This window comes from Bombyx mandarina, chromosome 01 (assembly GCF_030267445.1).
Source record: "Bombyx mandarina strain Sakado chromosome 01, ASM3026744v2".
Classification (NCBI taxonomy): Eukaryota; Metazoa; Arthropoda; class Insecta; order Lepidoptera; family Bombycidae; genus Bombyx; species Bombyx mandarina.
The window spans coordinates 15,073,243-15,091,072 of NC_143208.1; the positions used below are offsets into that span (position 1 = coordinate 15,073,243).

The 17,830-nt window shown below is 34.2% G+C and overlaps 1 protein-coding gene across 2 annotated transcripts in view; it reads left to right on the plus strand.

Moving 5' to 3' along the window:
• Nost (Nostrin) overlaps positions 1-17,830 on the plus strand; it is a 79,733-nt gene that overhangs the window by 48,902 nt on the left and 13,001 nt on the right. For both annotated transcript variants that reach the window (XM_089732930.1, XM_089732893.1), the window contains exon 2: positions 11,619-11,841. In XM_089732930.1, the coding sequence (XP_089589056.1) occupies positions 11,722-11,841 (120 nt within the window). In that variant the 5' untranslated portion in view covers positions 11,619-11,721. The remainder of the gene's footprint in view (positions 1-11,618; positions 11,842-17,830) is intronic.

Below are 17,830 nucleotides of genomic sequence, written 5' to 3' on the forward strand. Positions count from 1 at the left end.
CCGTGAAGCAGTAATGCGTTTCGGTTTGAAGGGTAGGGCAGCCGTTGTAACTATACTGAGATCTTAGAACTTATATCTCGATGCTTCCAATGAACACTACGCTAACTCCAAATTCGTAGATTTACAGGAGGAGACGAAAAAAGTTGATAAAATCTTTATTATTGCAAATATCTTTATGGTTTTTTTGTGTAACTAGCTGATTTACTCTTGCTTCGAACCCCATCAATAATGATTAATTGTAATACTTTTAAAACAGTGAAGCGATTTTCGTGAAAACCGAAAATTTCAAAATTTTGAGTTAGAGTAGTGTTCATTGGATGCATCGATCTCAAGGTGGGGAGCGCGTTTATGTTGTAGATGTCTATGGATTTCAGTAACAACTTAAACCCAGGTGAGCTGTGAGCTCGTCCACAATTCTAAGCAATACAAAAAAAATTTTAATGACCTTAGGGTTTCGCGAGCCGCGAACTTAATTGAAATTTATTTGTGACATCGATCTTTAAATGCCGCGAAAACGTTACGAGTTTCTGTTTGAGGAGACAGTTGTCAGACAAAACTGCTAAGACTATGACCTTGTGTTTCAAGGTTGATGGTGGTAAAGACGATGTGGTATATAGATACGCCGGTAACCATTTAACCAAGGGCTCTAGCTAGAGCAACAAACGTAAACTGCAATCAAAATATTTCACTAATTTTTAACAAGATTTGCGGATTTTAATGACTCTTTCGTGGGCACCGCACTATCTGAAATAAATAAAACGAATAAATACATTATTACATTAAGCACCGATATTTAGTTTGCGTGCAACTTTCTAGAAAATTCGAACGAAATTACACTCAAATAAGGTGAAATCATGTCAATAATTATGCGAAACGAATAATATCCAGAAGTTGATTTCGAGAAACACAAAAAGTAAAAATAAGTAATAATATTGGAAATAGTTGTGCTAACTATAAAAAAAACCTTTTTGTTTTAAAAATATTAACTGGCTGGATTGGAATGCTATTTAAACGTTTTTTTCCCTAAAATGTCGTCTTTTCTGTTTTAACGATGCGCCAACCGTTTTACAAAAACATTTATAGAACAGCTGTTATACAATACAATTGTATTCACGTTATGATGTTTAACGGCCCCGGAATCCACATAGCCAGGCTCTTCATGTGCTTCATGTGCTTGATTATTCATACATACACTAGTTTTTGTTGTCCCAAATAAATGGGGGTGCTTTGAGAAATTACGTAACCATAAAACTAACGCTGAGATATTAAGCTGGCATCAGCAAACCCATAACTGTTGTCGATTGTAGGTAACGAAATATAAATAATTAAGTATTGTAGTTAGTCAGTGTAGATGTATTATAGAAGATTACTGTTGCTTCGCTCCAGTGAGCCAGTGACCGAGTCGTTGGCCAGCTCTTGAGTAACCTATATTACATAATGACGTTTCTCATCACGCCTTGCTTCATTCTGGGACAGCACAGGTTCGTTCGACATCATTTCGTTTGATACTAGTTGCGTTGCAGATCGATTGTTTTTTTTTGCTCTCTTCCTTAGAAACTTATTGTTACGAAGCAACTGACGGAAGTTTAAATTTATTCTAGCATTTCACAGATTTGTTTCGATTTAGTTCCCCTACGAGGAAGGGTTCGTTGCGAAAAGGGAGTCAACTCAACTGTAACATTAGGGCGAACAGACACTCGATATGACCGTCGCTATATTTGATTCTTACAAGACATTATTTTGTCTGGCAGTTACTAAATAGTTACTAAATAACCGTACTCTATTAAACTGTATACTTTAGAAAATTTATTTGTGTATGCCTCGAACCTTCTAGAATAGAACTACTCTGTCTTCTTATATCTGTGTGTAAAAAGGGATTAAGGAATTCACTGGAGAATGTAATGTGCGCTTTATCAGGGTATACCCATATATTTCGACTCCATGTTTCAGTGTGGGTTAACGAGCGCCATCGACGTTGTCATACAATCGACTCTGGTAATCTGATAATATCAAACGCACCGTGAGCTGGTTAATCCAACAATAACATATAATATGATAGCTAATAATTAAAAAGGGAATAACGTTTGTTTACTTCAAATACACGAAAACACCAATTACTTACTACTCATTTTGAAAAAAAACAACAACCCACAACCAAGTCACCTTTCCTTGACAGTGCCAATTCGAATCCACCATTTATAAAATTAAATTATTTATACAGTTGAATAAATACACAAACAAGTGTTCTGCCGTCTATTTCCCGATAAACTTAAAAACAACTTATGTTTAACTTTATTTTGCTTATGTTAAATGCTATCCCGGACGCGTTTTGCTACCGATTTAAAAGGTTGAGCAGAATATTCTGTTCCCGAAACGGTCGGAGTTAGATCCGACTAATACATAAATAATAAAAAATGGAACACACAAACTAATCGATGACACAACAAAAACACAAAAGAAACGATGTAACAGCTTAAGTACGCTGAAAATCATCAAAGTTTTACAAAAGTGCATTTGTAACATAATAGTAGCCCCCTTCACGTGTGGCCAGCGGCCGTGACCACGATAAAACCCAACTATCTTACTTAATACGTAACACGTTCTTTCTTACGCCACACTTAATAGCAAGTAAATATCAATTTGGCTGAAGTAACTTTTTCTTTATATTTTTGCACCTCCGAATATCGTGAGCGGCGCCGGCGTGAGAATCCATGGATACTAATATTCACGTCGATTTCGATCGCGTCGTTATGTTGTTTAGTTTATTGGGTACTTTAGTATCCGATTTCATGGGATAGGCTTGAAAAACGAAAGCTTGGAAAACGGAAGACATTTTTGTGTCTTTCACGTAATTACAGTTGGAATTCAAAGTTTTGACAGATTAGATTGTAATGTACACGTTATTTTTTTTATTTTTTTTATAGCGTAGATAGGTGGACAAGTTTACACAGCCCACCTGGTGTGAAGTGGTTACCGGAGCCCATAGACAATACAACGGCGGGTAGGTACCACCGCCCTGCCTATTTCTGCCGTGAAGCAGTAATGCGTTTCGGTTTGAAGGGTGGGGCAGCTGTTGTAACTATACTGAGACCTTACAACTTATATCTCAAGGTGGGTGGCGCATTTACGTTGTAGATGTCTATGGGCTCCAGTAACCACTTAACATCAGGTGGGCTGTGAGCTCGTCCAACCATCTAAGCAATAAATAAAAAAAAGCTTATCACTAGAAAGTTATAGGTACTAAGTACTGCATAAGTACACCCAGTATAGGCTTGATGTTAAATAAGCATTACACCAACGATCTGTACTGTAACTCTTTCACTAACTACTTAAAATATAAATTATACATGAAGGACTTTCATGTGAATAAGGCATGTTAAATTACATATAGTGTTAATTTAGTACACTGAATGAAATATTTTGATTAAAAAAATGCGTTTAAATCAAAATAAGCCTTCAAATAAACATAACCCGTATAAAACTTTTATTTTAAACATTTTAATACGTTCATTTATCTCCATTAGTCACGGTAGCCTATTAGATAAAACGAACAAGAAAAAAACGTCAGTAATTGAATTATTTATAATATTATCACGTTGTCATCTGTATGAGAGTGAAAGTGAAATTTCTCTTGCATACATCAACGGTACTTAGAAATTATACAAATTATTGGGATTAGATCATATCAACTGTTATTCAATGCGTATTGTCTTGTCACCGTACAATAAATCGACAATGAAGAAGTCTTTTCTGAGAATATTAATAGTTTGACCTTTAAAATTGTATATTTATGTGAGGCGAGTAACATTTTTAAATGTTATCTAACTTTTTAATAATACTAGTAAAAGCCGGTTACACCGGACGTCCATCATTTATTTAAAACTACCCCCTAATCTGCTTTCATAGCACGACAAACCCAGATAAAAAGTTTTTTTTTTATAGTAGGTGATCAATTACATTATATGTATATACATACATAAGTTGAAATGCCTAACGAATACATATGATGTTCGTCCTTGTAATTATAACTATTATAAAATCACCATATGTATTTATTATAATACATGTTGTTGAATTTAAATATTTGAAAAAAAAACAACGAAAACCAGACTAAAATATGAACAAAGTTCGTTATATTTCAATATTTATTGAGAAGGCAAACTTAATACGACGCGATATCGCTGTCTTCCTTGTGTCTGGTGTAGTGCGTCTCCTATCTCAAGCGTTGATCCTTTGTTTGGAGGATCGCACGTTTTTGGGCTATGCATGCAAGGAACCTGATTTTAATACAATAATAAAATACAAAAGATTTTATGCCACTTCCGACTATTCGTGTTGGATATGTCAATATCTACTTAGAAAGCGTTCGAAAAAAGTAGTTTATTTGGAAGCTCAAAACAGACGAAGTATTATTATTTTTATTATATAGCAAAAACAGGCACACAAAATTGTAATCAATCTATTGTTAGTTTTGATACCGCAGCATATAACCGAAGCTAACTTGTGACATGAGTTTCTGTGCTGAGAACAATGCCTATACTTTCCAGTAATCTGTTTGTTTTGCGGGTGCAATAGCTAGAATTATGACTTACAATCACAACTCACCATATTTCAACATTAGTAATCGTTCAGATATTACATGATCTTCCGATAATTTATCGATTACCAATCACGACTGTGAGTCATCATATTAGTAGATGCCTGTTTTAGTTAACTAAATGAAGAAAGACAGTAATCTCAACGAATTAAACTGGGATTTATTTGATTCAGGTCATCGATACAACAGTGGACCTGGGTTCTGTGTTGTCAAAGGGCCGGTTTATATAGTTATTTCTAACAAATAATCAAACAAAGCTTAGCTAGTAAATTAGCGAGAATCAGTAAGGTAAGCATTGAGTTTTTTTTGTTATACAAAGAATGTGGTCTGTTTTAGATTATTGATCAGCTCAATCTATCAAAATAATTAAGTAACCTATAATCAAAGCAAAAGGATCGAGGGTAGGAATAAATAATAAGTTTAAAAAAAATGTAAACAGTTACATATTTTCGATCTGTAAGATTCAACATGTATTGACAATGGTTATTTACTGATACCGGTTTGGAAACCCGTTTCTTTTGGCATGCTTCGATAGTTAATTAGATTAATATGAATACCATAGTGTTGACCTACACTCACCGCACAAAGTAAAAGTGCAGTCTGTAATTTAAAACAAATGTTAATATAAAAAAATTGTAATTGCATTAAATTATAATATCAAGAATGTGTAATATGAAGATCAAAAACTATCCAAGAGTTTGTTTTTAAATCATATTATACAACACGGTCTAAATTTTAGAACGTTGTCCAATTAAGAGTTTCGAGTTTGTAATGAGATTCTCAATTCAAGTCGGCAGGGTCATTTAAATGTCGATTACCTATCTACATGGTATTGATCTGAATCTGATAATTCGATGTTGATCCGTCGCACTTGTATCGCTTGCCAAATATAACATGGTCGAATATTTAATCGGAAATCGTTATGACGAATCAAATTTTATTCGATTCAAGGTTATCGATTTAATTTCTTTCTCATTTGACACACACAGGTGCGATTTAAGATACCGGTACAACAAATTTTGATTAATCGCAGAAAGGTTGTTGTGGACTTCTCTTAAAAAAAATATCCCAGTGACATGTTTAGTACACAAATACACTCGTATATTTATTATTTAATCAAATTATCGTCATTCACATCTTACGTGATGTTAGAACATTTGTCGAATCAATTCATGAAACGATTGCGTTAATATCGATAACATTAACGAAAGTTAAAACTTGATAATCATTCGATAAATTATAGAATTCTATTTCTATCGGACCAACCGTTTAGATCATTAATATTTACGATACAAAACTGGTTTTCTTGTGGCCGGCGCATGCTACTTTTTGCGGGTATACGAACGTCTAATGTCTGTTTTTTTTCATCGAATGATCAGAAGAAGTTCTCCGTATTTGATGACGCGGATGACGTCACTTCGGTCACTGGCATCCAGTGAAAGTCAGTCAATCGATGGCGTTGTGGTAACGACGCATCAATCTGCAACACTTTCGTTGTCGTGAATCGATTGTTATTCGGGTACCGATCCTCGGGACCGATTTCCCCGGCGGCGCCCAGCCTTCACAGAGCTGTTCAAAAATAATTCCATATCTAATTCAGGGTCTCGTTAGAATAGGCAATTCAAATTCACACTTACGTTATATTACGTGCCGACATTGCTTCAGGAAGGAAGTCGGTATTTCTTAATTATTTTGACACAAAGCTATAATGAAGCGATTTTCTCGGTTATTATCGGGTTTCAGCGTGTGCACAGCTATGCACTTCGCACACATTGATACATTAGGATGCCGCCGAATGAAATTGCGTAAAGTTTTCGTTCTGTTCTGTAGACAGGTCGTGTTTCTGCAGAGTGCAATTATGAAATTGATCTATGTCGGTTGGTACTACGGGCAGTTACGTGTATGTCGGAGTAATATACCTACTGATTGTTGCTGCTTCTGCAATCTCAATGTAATGTTATTGTTTTTTTAATGATACCCTTAAAGATTTCCAAACACCCTAAATTAACTTCGGTCGAAATACTTCGGTATCAATACCACGGTATCTTGAACTTTTTTAGATGTTTCAAGTGTAATTGATGAATGATTCTGGCCTGAATCCAAATATTTTTATTCAATTAAAATCCGAATGCTTTTAGTAAGGGTATTTAGTATTTAAAGTGTATCATTATAATACATCGATATTGACAATTATTGGCCTATATTTTAACATAAAACTATTGTGTATTATTTGTGTTATAAAATATAGTTTTAATTAAACTTACCGATCTATTTACAAAATCCGTATTAAATAGAGGAGTAGGTATTATTTATTTTTATAGGGTTACTAAGATTAATCTAATGTAATGTATCTAAACAGTTACAGCTATTAGTAACTAGTAGTACAGTAGATACAGCATAGTAATTTGATATTGTGACGTCTTTTCTCTTATTTTTCTCTTTACGATTCAAAATTGTCTGTATGTTTCTTGATAAATGTGCAATACTTTTACTATTAATGAGATAAGTCTAATCGAATCTCATCTAACGTTTGAAAATGAATAGTTTAAATGTATGTGTTTACTCACGTTTACGTGTCCAGTCATTCGATCGCAATGAACCGTAGTATATATTATGTGGTATGAAAAAACTCAATATAGTCAGTCTCATTATTGACGTACGAGTTACAAAAAAATACAAAATACGTGGTATCTAAAACAAAGAGTGATGGTCCGTTGTGCTTTATGAGGCCTTTGACCCCGAGCATGCATTGTTTTTCTTTGTCACGATGCCTACAACGTGAAAAACATTTCTAAAATATAGTAAAATACATTTCTATCGTAACTACTTCGAGTGTCTGCCCGAACCTGTAAATTGCAACTGTCATACAAAAAGAAGATAACTAAAACTAAATAACGCGAAAATACGTAATTACTAAACATAATAATCTAACATCGATAAAATACTAGCACCAGTATTATCAGTACAATTTAATTTCGGGCTTAAACAAAACGAAACTACTCCGAAATCTGATTTTTACTAAATAAACGTAATAAAATTACGAATCAAATGCCTCGGTAATAAAAAAGAAATTCAAGAGATATCAACTTGTTTACAAGCTTATTACAACGGAGCTAATACAACAATTCGCGATGTGTCGACGTATGTACAACAAACGGTCGCTTGCGTCGGTTACATAACGGCCAACCGATCGTTTCGTATTAAACACGCAATACTCTCAGACTATTCTCAACGTATGCCACAAGTTTTGCTTCATACAAGCCTCAAGCAATACAATTGCAATCATATGAGCAGCACTTGCTACTAATTAGACGTTAATAATTTTATCATTCGTAAACATATAATCATTAATCATTTTAATAGTTGTTGCAGTTGAATTTTTTTTGTGGTATTTTTAACTTGTGGTTTCTAATAATAAATCTATTTGTTTTTCTTTGGTAACTTCTGCTTCTTCTTTTTTACAATAAAATCGATTTAAAACTAATAATAAAAGTTAGGTAAAGGTATCAGAATCGAACCATGAAATGTTTAGGCACATTTGTTGTTATGTTCTTGTTACTCTTTTTATCTATATATTAATACGTGAAGCAAAAACTTTGTATCCCTTTTTACGAAAATTGCGCGGACGGAGGAGTATGAAATTTTCCACACTTATAGAGAATATAGAGAAGAGGTGCACAATGCTAATATTTTTTAAAAATAATGCATAAAAGATACATTAAATCAATAAAGAAAACATTACACACACTACATACCATGTATTTGACGCATACACGCATGCATACTATTTATTGTTAAACTTTTGTTCTTGACGTCTGTGGTCAAATCATAGACCCATGGTCAAATTGAGAATAGATTAAATATTGTTTGTCTTTATTAATATTTGTTTATAGTGTAGCCTTGGCGAAATTTGTGATTATAGAAGTATAAAATACAATCATAATATTGTACAAACTTATAATTTCAAATGATTATATGTATAGTCGAATTTCGGCTACCAGGAGACCACTAGTTTTATTAAAACCATCAATCTGATCTGTAAATCATTCTTATTAATCTAATTTTTTTAAGTGCTTCGGTGCTAATAATCTGCAAATAATCTTTGGCTTTTAATTTATTTTGTTATTAATGTCAAGAAAGTACCAAAAAAACATTAACACGTTAAACGCTATGACGAACACCATGTATGTGTCCACAGCATACGTTCCCCTAGAGCCGTACTAATATAACAAGAAGCATGCAAAAATCATTGAGGTGTTCTCTCGCAAAATTGGTCAAGAAAGAACTAAAAAACGACTTATGTACTTATACACTTACAGTCACTACTTACTCATTATTTTCAGAGAAATGTCAAATAGCAGACGCGCGGTATCAGTCGAGGCCCCCCAGACCCGACTTATTGACAGTCTCAGGGTATCCGGCGCGACCCACTGGGCGAAATATGGTTTTTAGTCTGGCGTTCAACGTGTTAATTATACACAAAATGTTAGTTATTCATCATAAAGTCCACTACTACTAGTACATTACTTTGAGTTTAGAAAGAAGTCGGCTGGAGCCATCACACAAATCTAGACTTTTCCCTTCGAATTTGCTCTCTTAAACGCCGCATAACGCTTATTAATATTCTTTATTCAGCATTTGACCTTCTGGCAAGTATTCGGCACAACACCGCGATAGTCAAAGAAAACGGTCAATTGCAGACGTTGATGGCCTACCAGAGCGAGGCAAATCTTCTATAACAACTCGAACGCTTTTGAAAGCATTGTACCACCCATACGCACGTGCTTCGGTTAAAGTCGATTCACTGTAAGCCTCGCTTAACATTTTCAGTGACTCCGAACACCACATTCTATTGGCAATGCAAAATTTAAAAGAACCTCTTTAAAACATAGAATGTTTTCACCCATTTAGAAGTTTGTAATATACACTAGATAGACATGATATAACTAAAAAGAACACTGTATTTAATCTAAATAACAGACGCAAATCCAACTCCGCGCCAAAATGCAAATCAGTTGTGCCAATCTAACAATAACAAACAAATGAATTTGAAACCCATTTTTTTTAAGGTACGTCTAATGTACTTTGTTATTAATTACAACGGACGGACAATAAAAACATTTACTTGTGGAAACTCGTACAAGAATCTCAATCAATCTTGGTTGAAATGATAAGGAGCGAAAAAATAAGCCAAACGAAATGTAAGCTCGGAGATTCGAGGAATTTTTTTATATATACAATATATACAAATGATAAATAGCCTTATAAGCTGCTTTGAAATATTGCATAAATTACTCAGAGATGCATTAAGAGTACGGTTTATGAAAGTTTATTTTGATTCTGACCTAATGCTGCTGTTCGGGACATGAGTTAGTAGCAACTAAATTGACACAACTACGAGTGTCCTAGTTGTCACCGGAATCTAAGATAATTCCTTCGAGAAATAGGATTTTTCTTATCTATCTTTAGTTAGAGATAGTTGGGGAATTAGTTGACTACCGAGCCGGGGGCTGTGGGTGCGATCAAATGCATATGTATTTAAATGCATATAAGTATGTATTAGGCAAAGGAATAGGTTGTAAGCACTACTATTACAGACGTTTGGTAGGAAGGTAGTAGCAGTAGCAATAGCTTGAAGAAATTAGGTTTACATCCCTATGCATGGCTGCATAGACTATATTCATTAAGATCTTTTCACCAGATCTTAAACCGCAGACATAGCTTTGTTTTCGAAAAAATTCAAATGTACAACGGAATAATCATAGGATAAGCCGGTTTTCCTACGCAATGCTTATTGAATTGATAAGTTTGGTCCCAGTTACTTTGTCACTTTTATTTCAACCTAAATTCCTATCTGTTTATATGTATGTGCAAATGTCTCACTGCACCTGAACGAACCCATTGCGGATTGGTGGGTTTGGTTTTTGTACGTCAATAATGATGATCGCTCGACCTAATCGTCGATGTTCTAAAATATAATCTATTTTGCATTTAAGCAACTTAATAGCCACCTATGTTTTAAGATTGAAGAGCAGTTAATAGTTCCAAACCAGTTTTTTTTAACTGCATTTATTTTGTTAATAGCAGAACTTGTTTTTGTTCTTACCAATTCAAATTTAACATTTGACGATATTTCGCCTAAACAGAAAGTAAGCAGCAGATCGATCATACAGCTTTTCATGCTATTACCGGCATATACTGTCTTTTTAGGGTTATGAGTTATGCATGTTATATTGGAATACACTTATAAACTTTAACAGATGCATTACAATATTTTTCATTCAAATTGTCTTAATTATAGAAAACGGTGAGTAAGACTGAAGTTACTCATTGTCATGTGATTCATTGCGTCTGTAGTTCCGCTTAAGCTTAGTCTTACTTTTGTATGTATTTATGTATATCATAGATATATCTGGTAGCGCTTCGCTGTCATTTGTGACTATCGCGAAATATTCTATGAATACACACAAATCTGCTTAAACTACTCATGCATCACTTATTTATAAAGTTGATGTTGCTACGATGCATAGATCACCATTTCGTAATTTTTGAAATTAACATAAAAAGCTATAAAATCGCAACGTAATAATTACTATTATTATGCGAAACATCGTGCCACATGGCGTCGCATCGCGAAAGCATTGGTATCGCAGGATCCGACTGATGCATGACCACGACCACTCTGTCAATAGTGTACGAATAGGAAGAAAGAATAATTACTATCTGAAAACCATGCTATATCTATTATTTTCCATTTCCTATGCTATTATTTATTTGGTATTTCTTGGAGGTTTTTAATTTGAAAAATACTTGTCTGTTGTTTTCAATTAAATTTACAAGTCCGTATCTACCGTAATTAGAATACATTGACTATTATTGCGTAGATATTTCTGTAGCTATTACTTAGAAATTAAGCTTTGCTGATGGTTTCTTTATAAATATTCACGACATGACCACATTTGTGTACTAGATTCGACAAACTGTCTACAGTTAATAAAAATGAATCAATTTTCTATTATAGGACCTTCAGCGCTCTTAGCAATAAAGAGGGGTCGCACAAAGACCACAGTCGAGAGCCGAGCAGAGAATCAAGTGTTGATAATGTGTCGTCTAGCCGCGAGGACATGAATCGGGAGAACGTCTCCACGAAGATAGCCGCCGGCATGGACCGGTGGCAGAACACTCTCGAAGATATGATCAACTTACGCTCCTCGCATAATCAAGTCTTCAAGGATAACTATTGGGTGAGTTGTAACTTTTTCATTTAGGTATATTCTTCTAGCTAGACCTTAATAAACTAAGTGGATCGATATATTATGTAGGTATATAAATGGCTTAGCGTTGCCAATCCGACATAAAACTCTTTGGGAATGTTCTTTTTATTGGAAAATCTGAATTAGCATAAGCTTCAGTGAGAACATGTGGTAATACAGTATTGTAACCACCGTCATGTCAGTGATGAGGCTTGAGTGAAAAAAACGCTAATTAGAATAGAGGGGAGACCATATATCGTGAAATCAAACAACGATTATACTAAAACTATATGTGCCTCTTTACTTTAAATGTCACGGAGATACATATCTAAGATTATTCTAGAACTTAATAGTAACGTGTCAGTCAAAACAGTGGTTAAAAACAACCTTTAACTTTTAACATGAGAGACTTTTAACATGATGTGCTTATCTAAGTTGTTATCGTAGTTGTGAAATACAAATTTAAAATACAGGTTGCTATTAATTAAAATTAATATATTTTTAAATTTTCATAAGTTTTAAATTATATTCACATATAATATTTGAATACAGTACAATATAATAAAATATTTCTCGTTTAAAAGAAAATTTTATGGATCAAATCGTATTAATTTCTAAGTAATAAATTTTGTGATTAACTAATAAACTAATCACATTTTATTTTATCACTAGTCTTTGCCATATTCTTTGCTTAGTCTTGAATAGTTGATGACGCTATTATCTCTTTTATAACGGACACAATACGTCTAGGTTTTTGTAGTGAAAGCGAAATGACTACGTAATTGGGCTGACGGAAAAGTGAATTTTTATTAGATCAACCATTAAAAAGTAATTAACATACCTAGAATGATACATACCGAAAACGATCGCGACGTTCGGATCGTCATTTTAAATTATTCTTCTACACTACTTAATATATAAATCTACAGTGGTTTTTATGGATGTTCCGTTATAACTACTGAACCATGAATCCGATTGACTTGAAACTTGGTATCCATGTAGAAAATACATGTACTTAATAGATAGGCTAATATTTATATGAGTGTTGGACTCCCTAATAATAATGACAATAAATAATAATGTTAATTTTAAATACCCAGCGAACGGGCGAGTACGGCTAGTTTTTTATAAAGATACATAATATAAAGATATATCTTAAGTTGTCATAGTACCTATGACAAATTTACTTTCAGTCCAGATATTATTTTATATTATATTATTATTTTGATACAGATCCAGATATTATTTTATTTATATTAAATTATGTATTTATATTATTATATTATTTTGAGTTTATCTATTTCGAGGATTGTTCGTTCGTCTTGCTGGGTGCGCCCGTTTCCCGGCGCGAAGCGGAAACGCGTTACTCGTCACAATTCAAATCATTCCATGAGCCACGATCCATTCAATTCTAAATTGTCATAACTACAAATCGAACCTGTTCTATTTTAAAACGTATCACGTTTCGTTTTATCGCATTATCGGCTATAGTGAAAGTGGAGTTGCGAAGAAAGTCATTGTCTGTTTTGTGGCTAATGGTAATGTAGTGGCGGTGTAATTTTAATCCATTGATACGTACCGTTGGGGAGCGTGACCGGCAGATAGATCACGCGTCGTACGGTCACGTGAAGACAGTAAGTAGAAAATAAACGTTAGCCTTGTTGCGTACGACGCTAACCTGTTAAACTGATAAGCAAATAAGATCGCATATTGATACTTTGCAGGATTTGACAGAACACAAGATTAGTTGATAACAGATCATCGAAGTGAAGAGTTGTATGGTTTCGTAAATTTATTGCGCGATAACCGATGATAATGTACAACGAACACGGTCTCGGTTGTCGTGACGTCCTTGCACGACATAATTACTAGTCAGTCTATTCACTGTAATGGTCCCTAATCATTTTACTCTTCACCTGTACTGGTTTTAGCGTCTACAGCGTTGCTAAATACAATTTGCGATCTTAAACTAAACGTTTACAAACGCGATATGTCAATTTAAGTGAAAAATCATGGTAACATTTTGATCTAATATTTTGACTACGTGACTACGAAAATAGTTAAATTTTTAAAACTGAAGCCTTTAAATACTATTATTTAATTCATAAATTCACGAACAAGTATTTTATAGCAAAACCACCGCATTCCGCTTTAGCAGAAACTACATTCGCTTTACGAAAGAAAAAAGAAAAAAACAGATGCTGCAACTTTTTCTATAAACCTCTTTGCTTTTGAAAAATGATTCATATTCCAAGTATTTTTAAATAGCTGTCAAAACTGCGAGTGTTCTTTCGTAATGATTAATACAGTATGTCATGAACGTCAGATAATTTTTACGAAAATTCTAAAAGAGGTTGACGGTTTTTCGAGCGTTTATATAATTGCTTGGCACACTGTACAGCCTAAACCCATTGACGGATTTTAATATATAAGGTTTTTTAAATTCGTCTGAGCTGTGGTAAAAAAAATGTGTTTATAATATATTTAAATATGATGATTACGAAAAAAGTTAGTCAGTCATGGTATTCTATTTTAAGCTAAATTAAAAGACAGAATAAATATAATCGAGTAATTAACAAATTCGAAATAAAATAAGTTATTAATTGAAGTCAAAATACTTTTTAATGCACTCTCATTTTTAATTTATTTTTATAGTTTTACTTAAAAACGAAAAATAAATAATTTTAGTAAAACTAAAATATATTCCTGTGAAATTTAAACGTTTTCGTTTAAACACGACTAGTTAGACCAGTGATTCTCAACCTTTTTTTTGTTGCGGCACATATTTAACGATTTCAAAATTTGGCGGCACACAAAAAAAGAAGATAAATATTATTTACTTACTACAACACACTGCATAAATAGTTTATCAAAAAATTTTAATATACGAAATAATCTAAAATATACTATTTTTTATTTTGTGGCTTTCAATATATTTTCATGTTTAAAATATTTTTCTTTAAAATGATATAATTTAATAATATTAACATTATTATATATTCGCAAAATTTGGTGGCACACTTTGGAAATTTGGCGGCACACAAAAGTTGAGAATCACTGCGTTAGACTATTGGTTAGCCCCCTCTATATAACACCTAATATTTTTAATGCAATTTTGTTTTGTTTCATTATTATTTTTTTGTTTTGCGTTGCTCACAGTGATAAATTTATGACTAGCCTAAATTTTATCGAACATGATTTGAAAATGTAATCCTGGAAAAAATTATAAGTCTTATTTTTCAAGAAATTCGTGCTGTTGGCAAAGAGTATTATTTACTTTATTAAAACTCACAATTTAGCATGTGTAGGTATCGTATAGTAAGTGTTATAATTTGAAACGGCATTGAACCGTTCCCTTCAAAATTAAATGAATAATGAATTCAAGGTTTCGTGCGATTACGTTTTCCACGTACGACTTTCGTGATGTTTTTAAAGGTCTGTTTAGTTTTAATTTTTTTTTCTTTTAAGTTCATAATATAATCATATTCGTTTTTTCATTCACTTTATTCAATATCTCAATTCAAGTTATTCATTTACGCAGGCAAGTTTGTAACCAATTGTCACTTGAAATTAATGACCATTAATGAGGTAGATTTCTACCTGAAATTTTCACTTTCAATTACACCTCTGAGCTATTTGGCTCTGTCTTAAAGTTAGGATGACCTTATTGGCAGAAAAGTGGATGTGAATCTGTTTTTATTTATGGATGTTTTTACGGTCCATCTACGAGTTTTGTTACGTGTCATAGTATATATGTCTATTTACAACGAAAACACCTTGAAACATGAGGAATTGTTTGAGATGATACCATCATCTCGGTTTAACCATCGCACCGCCCGCCATCGGAGTAGAGTTCATCCACAGTGCGTTTCCAGAGATCTTTTTTGCCACTTACCATCCGGATTTGGAATGAGCTCCCCTCCACGGTGTTTCCTAAGCGCTATGACATGTCCTTCTTCAAACAAGGCTTGTGGAGAGTATTAAGCGGTAGGTAGCGGCTGGGCTCTGCCCCATTGCTGAATTCCATGGGCGACGGTAACCACTCACCACCAGATGGGCCGTATACTCGTCTGCCTATACGACAATAAATAAAAAACATCAGTTCCAAGTCTGAGTTTTAAAGTAAAATGGCTGCCTCACCTTTCAAATCGAATATTCTGTTTGCAAAATACTCTTATAAATAGCAGTGAATTAAAGTGAGTGGCGGATTCCGTGTTGTGATTAATGTCTATGGATCCCATTAACCACTCAACAACAAGTGGACAGCGATGGAGAATGTGTGTGCTTTTACGTTTCTTCTATCCATTTTTCGTGATTTGTTATGAAAAAGATCACGAGTTCAAGACCACGGGTCCCTTTGTGATATAATATGATAAAATAATAAACCATTTATAATGATTCCTAAAACAAAGGTCGTAGCACACACATATATTTTAGTTTAATACAGCATTTGTAATTTGGGACAACTTGAACTCAAAGTAGGCAGCGGCTTGGCTCTCCGCCTGGCATTGCTAGCCTCCACGGGCGACGGTAACCACTCACCATCAGATGTGCCATGTGCTCGTCTGCTTACACGGCATTAAATAAAAAAATTGTGGGTGTGGGGTTGAATTCTCATATAATTCCAATGACTTTGTTATCAAAATAATATAATTAGTACTCTCATCGCACTATAACAGACAATTCTAATATACATATATAATAACGCGATAGCATCTTTCTTTTCTTATGTAATACTTTCACTCGTACGACGCAAGCAATTATTTTGTACGCATTGCGTTTACGGCGATTGTGCACACGATCAGACTTTTTATTTTTTTAACGTATATTACGAAATAATATGTATGTACTGTGATTGAGAAATTTGTTTATTTTAATTTGCTATTTAAGGAAAGACACTTCGGTGCTTACGTGGTGGTATAACCTCTTGTGAGTCCGTGCGGGTAGGTACCACCACCCCGCCTATTTCTGCCGTGAAGCAGTAATGCGTTTCGGTTTGAAGGGTGGGACAGCCGTTGTAACTATACTTGAGACCTTAGAACTTATATCTCAAGGTAGGTGGCGCATTTACGTCATAGATATCTATGGGCTCCAGTAGCCACTTAACACCAGGTGGGCTGTCAGCTCGTCCACCCATGTAAGCAATAAAAAAAGTCTTCTTTTGCGCGTCCTTAAAAGGCTTCAGGGGAGATTCAGTTTCAGTTCTCTCCGCGTATATTACCAGTACACTAATAGACCAGCCCGCGTTTACGGGAGGTCATGATCTGAGTCGAGACGGGCATATACCACAGTTTGTTCTATTCTACCGTGGGGACATCATGTGTTTGGGTTTGACGGATGAGGCAGCCGGCTCAAAACAATACGAATGACCGGGAGATAATATAATCCTGATTAATAAATAAAATTAATTAATTAAAAACAAAAAGGGTGGCAGCGTTCACGTTGTCATGTCTGTGGACTCCTCCGACCATTTTATACCACGTGGGCCATGAGCTTGTTCGTCAGTCTACCCGAAAAATAGTAGTCAGGAGGCAAAATACGTTAGCGCTAAACTATAAGTTAGTGCCAACCAGATGAGCCAGCAAATCGAAACGCACGTGCGGACTCACAAAACTTTACCATCCTGTTTTTAGCTTGACCTGTCTCTATCTCTAAATTAGTGCCAACCAAATTAGCCAGCAAATCGAAACACTCAACCTGCAAGGGAAACCAATTTAAATTTTACTGTTATTCTTTATATTATTCTTTCTCATAATTTTTTTTTTTTTACAAATTTAATCTGTTAATCCTTAAAATTACTTTGAAGTCATTTGATCTTATGATGTTTGTCTGTATATATATTAGGTAGGAGAAATGCGATCGCTAGCTTTTTTTTTCCCTGCCTTAGCTGATAGCCTTGAGTGGCTATATCAGCGGAAAGATAACTAGTAGGTGAGCTCATGGGGCTCAAACCTGATTTCTCTATCACCCTACACATCGT